The sequence below is a fragment of the Ctenopharyngodon idella genome, chromosome 23 (genome assembly GCF_019924925.1).
Source record: "Ctenopharyngodon idella isolate HZGC_01 chromosome 23, HZGC01, whole genome shotgun sequence".
Classification (NCBI taxonomy): Eukaryota; Metazoa; Chordata; class Actinopteri; order Cypriniformes; family Xenocyprididae; genus Ctenopharyngodon; species Ctenopharyngodon idella.
In genome coordinates, this window is record NC_067242.1 from 7688725 (window position 1) to 7697124 (window position 8400).

Consider the following 8400-nt stretch of genomic DNA (forward strand, 5'->3'; position numbering starts at 1 on the left):
TGCAGTCTTGTGCTGTTATTTTAAAGTATAAATACATGTACACATGATTAATATAGTCACTCATTAAATTAACCCATAACTGCAAACTGCATTCTGTAACTTCAAAACCGCATGCAGTGTCATTGCACGTCAATTTCCCGTTTTTACAGGTTAAATTGAAAAGAACGACCATTTAGGAGACAAATAACTTAACTGAACTGATCTTCTCTCATATAAGACCTGCTGATCATCACAAGTATTCTCAGCTTGAATCTCTGAAATGTGATTGAAAACATTTAGTAGTAATAAACATGTTTAATTTAATATTAAAACAATGAAACGGTAAATAATTATCTGCTTTGAAGTCACTCTGATTTTGTTTTGTTTTGTTTTTTTAATAAGACCTGCAGCAAGATGTTATTGTCAGTGGTTTTATTTTTCTGTCTGCTCTCTCTGAAACCAACGGCTACTGAAGGTACCAAATTTTGTCTTAATGAATATAGTTTACACTGATTTTTGTAAGTTTGATTTCGCTTGTATATTGTAAAAGATGCTTTTTTTGTGTGTGGTTTATTTTTGTTTTGTCTTGCAGTGGGCCTTGGTGCTTCTGTTTCCAACCAAGACTAATACCAGCTATGTTTAACTCACTCCTGAAAAGCCACTGAGTCTGTCAGCATTTACACTCCGCATGCGTGTCGCGACGGAGCTCCAGCGGCAGATCATTCTGTTCACCTACCGCACACTCAACCACGATGAAATCAACTTGTGGAGAATGAAAGATGGCCGGTTGACCTTGTATCTTCAGTCTAGTAGTTCTGGACCACTTTTCCATCTGCCTCCTCTCTCCACCTTCCAGACCCACCTGTGTGTCACCTGGGACTCTGCGACTGGTCTTTCTGCCCTTTGGGTGGATGGACGGCGCAGTGTGTTCCAGCTCTATAGAAAAGGTCACTCAGTTCGTCCTGGCGGCACCGTCCTGCTCGGCCAAGACTGTGATATATATATGGGTGCCTTTGACGCAGAGCAGAGCTTTGTAGGTGAAATTACAGATGTGAACATGTGGGATCATGTTCTCTCTGGCAGTCAGATTCAGGCGGTTTATTCAAACCAGGAACTGTTTGTGCCGAAGGGAAACGTGTTCAACTGGAACACCATCAAATATGAGATTATTGACAATGTTCTAGTGGTGCAAGATTACTGATTCTCATCAGCTGTAACATCACACAGTTGTGTCAGTCTCTATAATCTGTTTTTCTGTTTTAATGACTTGCAAAACTGTAAGCGCTAACAAATAAATTTTTCTCAGCATTACAACTGCAGTGTCTGTGCATTATTCGGAAAAAGAGTTTTAAAAATGTTCTAAATTGCTTAACCTCAGTCTAGTAACTAGTAATGTTTTCTCACAAAAAAGTATGATATAATTTTTTTTTTTTTTTGCCAAAGTTTACTTCACAAAAACTCTCTGATGTTGTTTACCAGTTATATATACTTATGCTGAAGCCATCAGTCTGTGTTGCTTTAAAAAGTTTAAAGGGTTAGTTCACCCAAAAATGAAAATTCTGTCATTAATTACTCACCCTCGTGCCGTTTTACACCCTTAAGACCTTTGTTGATCTTCGGAACACAAATTAAGATATTTTTGTTGAAATCCGATGGCTCAGTGAGGCCTCCATAGCCAGCAATGACATTTCCTCTCTCAAGATCCATTAATGTACTAAAAACATATTTAAATCAGTTCATGTGAGTACAGTGGTTCAATATTAATATTATAAAGCGACAAGAATATTTTTGGTGCGCCAGAAAAAAACTAAATAATGACTTATATAGTGATGGCCGATTTCAAAACACTGCTTCAGGAAGCTTCGGAGCGTTATGAATCAGTGTGTCGAATCATCGCGTGTCAAACCGCCAAACTGCTGAAATCACGTGACTTTGGCGCTCAGAACTGCAGATTCGACACGCTGATTCATTACGCTCCGAAGCTTCCTGACGCAGTGTTTTGAAATCGGCCATCACTAAATAATTCGTTATTTTGTTTTTTTTGCCGCACCAAAAATATTCTTGTCGCTTTATAATATTAATATTGAACCACTGTACTCACATGAACTGATTTAAATATGTTTTTAGTACCTTTATGGATCTTGAGAGAGGAAATGTCATTGCTCCCTATGTAAGCCTCACGGAGCCATCGGATTTCAACAAAAATATCTCAATTTGCGTTCTGAAGATTAATGAAGGTCTTGCGGGTCTGGAACGGCATGAGCGTGAGTAATAAATTACATTTTCATTTTTGGGTGAACTAACCCTTTAACAAGGCAATTCCTGGTGAAGAACTACACTACCCATGATCCCGCTGAGAAATGTCCACCAATCAGAGAAACGGTGCTCTGTAGTGACCGCCACACTCACATAAAGCACTGTGATTGACATAATCAAGCAGGTCTCCCTACAGTTCTGAATGACTTCTATATTAGTATACATCTGGTTATTTTGCAATAAACTTGTACTGTAGCTATAATTATAATCATCAACTTAAAAAAAACAACAACATTATTTGCAAAGCTATCTAAGATTGTACTTCATTTAAAGGCTATGAAAGAATGACCTCTGAGCATTTTTTTATTTGGGTATTTTTACATACAGTGAGTCCCAACATTATTGGAAAATGTTATCATTATAATGCAAAAACACTAGAATATCTTTGGAACATCAAGATTTTGGGTTAAAATTTATTGAAGTGTACAAAGACACATTTCTTCACCATGTTAATTACCGTTTAACTAGTTCACTTAAAGGGATAGTTCACCCAAAAACGAAAATTCTGTCATCATTTACTCACCCTCATGTTGTTCCAAACATGTATGAGTTTCTTTTTTCTGTTAAACACACACGCAAAAAAAAAAGATATTTTGAAGAATGCTCATGACAGTGACTCTAGCCATTGACTTCCACAGTAGGAAAAAGTACAACTATCTGGTTGCCAAGATAAATCTAACCTCGATTTTAAATCTCTCAAGATATCAGCAGAAGAGGATTAAACAACTAACAGCATTACCAACTTCACTTATTAGGGGTACGTTTCCCATTCAATGATATAACTTGCTGCTTAACTACCATAGATACATGGTTGAAGAACTCAACTAGCTAGTCATGATTGTTTCCCCGAAACCGTACGGTCACAAATTTGTTGTGTGCACAGCAAAATCCCATCTACAGAAGTTCTTATTGAGAATTACCAAAGGTTTATATCGATGTTTTAATGAAAATATTTAGTTTGAAGTCACCATTTTGGAGATCAGGGTTTGCTTTAGTCGGGCTCTATATATATATATATACACACATATTGATGTTGATATTGCTATATTTACCTGTTCAAAGATGATATTTACTTGCTTTTGAGTTACTGCCATAAATTAATAATTGCTATGTTTTTACTTTTGAGTTAATGCCATATATGCTTGCATGAAATGCTATGTTGTGCAAACTGCAACTCAGAATGATGTTGCATCTTGTGTGTAACTGAAACAAAATGAGATGTGCAGAATGTTGTGAAAGTTGAAGTTCATAAACTGATTGCATCTAAGCACACAGTTTAACAAGAAGGCACATGAGGGTGAAGAGAGCATGTTGCAACCTCAAGCAGAGGTGAGCCAGATGAAGACTTCAGTGAAGAAGAGGAGGAGTTCTAGAAGAAGACAACAGCGTAAACAAAGGAAGAACATCTGGTGGATTAATCATGAGATACAGAGACTGATACGATTACAACAGGCAGATTGGACCATACAGGGCACTGATCAATTGATGAGTAATATGAAGTTGGAATTTCCCAAAAAAGTAGTATGAAAGTCTGAGGAGTAAAAGGTTTCCTCGGGTGCTGCCTGCATTAAGCGTAAAAGGATACATGATTCCCTAACGAGGGGTGTGTAAAGGCACACTATGTAGTTTTTCACCGCTAGAGGTCACCTATTCAAAACAAAGTCGTAACTTGCTGGAGCAGAACGAGGCCGCTGGAGCGATTGATAATGAGACACGAACGTGACACGCCGTGCGAGCAGCTGAACTGACCCCAAATGGCAATTAGTTTTGCAACAAGTTACATACAATACAGCATACATACAATACAGTTACAAAACATTAGAAACTCATAAAAACAACACAAGACAGCAACCAACTCAAACATCTACCTACTTCCCACAGCTCCCCCATACCCGAATTTAACAATGAAATAGCAGTTGGAATAAATGAATGTTTATACCTGGTACTCCTAACAGTGGGAAATCTAAACCAAAATTGGGCTTTCCTTATGATCTGACAATTGTACAAATCTATAGGGTGGCTCTGATGAACTCCTAAGATCTTACTACTGGTATCTTCACCACCATATTATTTCCCTTAAAGGGTTAGTTCACCCAAAAATGAAAATAATGTAATTTATTACTCACCCTCATGCCGTTCCACACCCGTAAGACTTTCGTTCATCTTCAAAACACAAATTAAGATATGTTTGATAAAATCTGATGGTTCAGTGAGGCCTGCATCGCCAGCAATAACACTTCCTTTTTCAATGCCCAGAAAGTTACTAAAAACATAATTAAAACAGACTACAGTGGTTCAATCTTAATATTATAAAACGACGAGAAAATTTTTTGTGTGTCAAAAATAACAAAATAGCGACTTTATTCAACAATATCTAGTGATCTCAAAACACTGCTTCATGAAGCTTCGAATCAGTGATTCAGAGCATGAATCAAACTGGAATAAATCAGGAGTTTTGGAGCTTCTCCGGGTTTCTGTAAGTACCAGCTCAGACCGGGTTGTCCATTACTATAACAGCAGTTCACATCACTGCTAAATTTACAGTTTATAGTGACTGATTGTCCAGTTTGAGAGAGCAGCTCTGAGGGAGTTTGAGTCGGCGACGTTCTCAGGACCTTGCGCAACATTCCCTAAAAGTTCTCTAAAGGTGACAAAAATTCCGAACCTTTACAGAACATTCGGGACGTTCCTAAAATGTCCTCTTTTGGTAATGAAAGTGCTGCAGTTCAAGGTTCCTTATATGACTTTAGGGGGACGTTATTTTATGGTCACATAAGAACGTTACAAAGAGGATATTTGGGACATTAACTGAACGTTCCCACAAGGTCCTCTGTTGGTCACTTAATAACGTTCCCGATATGAGTTTAGGGGGGTGTTCTATTTTGGTTATTTTATGGTTGCGCGAGAATGTTACAAAGAGGACATTTGGGAAGTTATCAGAACGTTCTTTAGTAATAGTCCCCTAAACATTTCCAGAATGTCCTGAATGTTCCCTGAAGGTCCACCAAATAACGTTTATGCAGTATTATATGGCTACAGGAAAGGAATACAACATTCAGAGAGCAATGAATCAGTAACTGTGTAGTTGCTGATGCAGTGATACAGTAGTTACATTAGCTTATGCACGTGCTGTTGTCAGCTAATGATTTACTGCAAGTGATTAGCATTTTACAGAAAATGTTTCATAATAATAATCCAGGTATTATTATTTATTTATTTATTTATTTATTTCTTAAGACATTTAAGAAAAATTAGTTTTTGTTTGAACAGCCACTTTTGTTAGTCAATTTAGCTCTAATTTTCAATTCAGTTTTTTGACAAAGGCAGCAGGGACGTTCTGGGAACATCACAAATAAAATATGTTCAGAGAACGTTCTGTGAAGGTCCGCAAAATAACGTCCCCCAAACCTTAAAAGAACTCCACGTCGTGACCATCTCTGAACGTACTGGGAACATTACTAGGCAACGTCCTTAACACCAGTGGGGACGTTCTGAGAATGTTCTGGGAACGTAAAACTTCTAGCGGTTGCTTTGTGGTTGCTGGGGTGTTTTGAGTGGTTGTTAGTGTGTTGTTATGTGGTTGGGGGTAACATACTTTAACAATTAACTGTTTTTTTACTGTAGCGCTTTTATTTTTTATTTTGTACAGTAAAATAAGAATGCATGAATACATGTGGACATTCAGTATTCAAGATGTAGGAGTGTGTGAATGTCTGAGAAATGGTTGCATAATGTCTGTTGTGCAGCACACATACAAATAGAGCCTGAGCTAAACAAAGCATGAACTGTTGAGATATTTTATTTTGAGTTGTTTCCAGTCAAACAAATGCTATCAGGGATAGGGAAATGCTATCATTATAATGTCAATAATGCAGGACAAGTCAACTTCCCCTTTCCAGGTTAAACTGAAAAAAATAAAAAAAGATGACTGGGGAGGCTCTTACCTGAATCTGGGCTCAACTCAATCTGCAAATAAATACTCAAGACACTTCTAGTCATGATCATCTGTAAAACAAACATCTGACCTGAACTGATCTTCTCTCTGGTAAGACCTGTTGAATGTTGTAAGTATTCTATCTTTGGTGTCTGTTTCTTAAAAGCGACTAAACACTTAGTAGTAATAAACTGTTGAAATTTAATGTTAAAAACTTTTTTTTTTTGTGCACTTTTTCCTTCAGACCTGCAGCAATATGTTGGTACCAGTGGTTTCATTTTTCTGTCTGCTCTCTCTGACAGCAGCGGCTGCTGAAGGTACCACATTTTACATTATTAAGTTCCACGGATTGTTATGAGCAGGATTTTGTGTGTCTAGTAAAAGATGTTTTATTTTGTGTTTTGTTTTTGCAGTGGGTCTTGGTGGTAAAGTGCTTCTGTTTCCAACCAAGACTGATTCAAGCTATGTTAAACTCACTCCTGAAAAGCCACTGAGTCTGTCAGCATTTACTCTCTGCATGCGTGTCGCGATGGAGCTCCAGGGCAAGAGGGAGATCATTCTGTTTGCCTACCGCACAACCGACTACGATGAGCTCAATGTGTGGAGAGAGAAAGACGGCCGATTGTCCTTCTACCTCAGCGGCAATGGAGCACTTTTCAGCCTGCCTCCTCTCTCCACCTTCCAGACCCACCTGTGTGTCACCTGGGACTCTGCGACTGGTCTTTCTGCCTTTTGGGTGAATGGACGGCGCAGTGTGTTCCAGCTCTATAGAAAAGGTCACTCAGTTCGTCCTGGTGGCACCGTCCTGCTCGGCCAAGACGCTGATAAATATCTGGGTGGCTTTGACGCAGAGCAGAGCTTTGTAGGTGAAATTACAGATGTGAACATGTGGGATCATGTTCTCTCTGGCAGTCAGATTAAGGCGGTTTATTCAAACCAGGAACCGTATGTGCCAAAGGGAAACGTGTTTGACTGGAGCACCATCAAATATGAGACCAGGGGAAATGTGCTAGTGGTTGAAAATAACTGATCCTAATCAGTTGTAACTTCACACACATTGTCATCCACACAGTTGTGTCAGTCTTTATGATCTGTTCATCTGTTTTAATCAGTTACAAGCTGTAAGGGCTAACAAATAAATTTTTCTCAGCATTACAACTGCAGTGTCTGTGCATTATTTAGAACAAAGAGTTGAATGTTGAAAAAGGGGTTTCCCAGCTAGAAATGTTATTGTTCTAAAAATGTTTTGAGAACATTATGCTATGTTCTGGTCATGTTTTCGGCGGCAAGTTTTATTTTTGTTCCCAGAATATTCTCCTAAAAAGGTAGGATAACATTATTTACAAACATTGTAAAAATGTTCAGTGATAACATTGTTAGAACATTATCCCCTAACATTCTTATGAAGTTTTTAGAAGGAAGTGTCCCATCGGGAACTGGATGTGGACTCTAACGTCACCCACAGACATCAAATTTTGATTGAAAATGAAAATCAGGTTGATGTCTAAACACAAAATTGTTTTGATGTTAAGCTCCAATATCATTAAACAACTCCAAAAACAGCATTACCAGCTATCACCCAATTCAATCTATGATATTAATTTCACATTTGTTATAACAACTCTGTGATTCTGTAGCATTAGATAACCTCAACTATTTAAAAAAAAAAAAAAAAAAAAAAAAAAAAAAAAAAAAAAAACATGCACACAAAAATTGTACATTCCTTCATCACTGAGACACACTCAAACATCAAGAATCAGTGTATGATTCTCAACAATGGTGACATGCTTCATGCTGCAATGCATTCTGGGTGCACCATACAAAACTCATCCATGGCTCCCAGAATGCATTGCAGCATGAAGCATGTCACCATTGTTGAGATTCATAAGCTGATTCGTGATGTCTCTGTGTGTTTAAGTGGCTCAGTAGTTCAAAATGGATTGTGTATAGTGTTGTGTTTTTATTTTTTTGCTTTTTTTTTTATAAGGGTTATTTGATTAAAACATTGCTGGTTGTTATGCTGTAAAAAAAATATCAGCACAATCATAAATATGAAATTAATAACATAGATTAGACTCTGGATGAGACCAGTTGATCAGACCACTATGATGATCATATATTTATCATCAATAAGTAGTCAGCATCATCTGATCACAATTGTTTTGGCTGTT

At 37.7% G+C, this 8400-nt stretch overlaps 1 protein-coding gene across 2 annotated transcripts; it reads left to right on the forward strand.

Annotated features, from left to right (window-relative positions):
- The first annotated feature begins 6206 nt into the window (after positions 1 to 6206).
- Positions 6207 to 7387, forward strand: LOC127506127 (pentraxin fusion protein). Of its 2 annotated transcripts, none has more exons than XM_051882265.1 (3): positions 6207 to 6340; positions 6474 to 6546; positions 6643 to 7387. In XM_051882265.1, the coding sequence occupies exons 2-3, from the start codon at positions 6486 to 6488 to the stop codon at positions 7257 to 7259; spliced, it is 678 nt and encodes a 225-aa protein (XP_051738225.1). In that variant the 5' UTR covers positions 6207 to 6340; positions 6474 to 6485; the 3' UTR covers positions 7260 to 7387. The 2 variants fall into 2 exon arrangements, with proteins under 2 accessions (XP_051738225.1, XP_051738224.1); XM_051882264.1 differs by having other exon boundaries at positions 6280 to 6359.
- Positions 7388 to 8400: the final 1013 nt, after the last annotated feature.

What these genes read in the sequence shown, in the direction of transcription:
- LOC127506127 (XM_051882265.1), top strand. Translation starts at nt 6,486, where the DNA reads ATGTTGGTACCAGTGGTTTCATTTTTCTGTCTGCTCTCTCTGACAGCA. An exon ending in GACAGCAGCGGCTGCTGAAG is followed by an intron (nt 6,547 to 6,642) that starts GTACCACATTTT and finishes TTGTTTTTGCAG; the next exon opens with TGGGTCTTGGTGGTAAAGTG.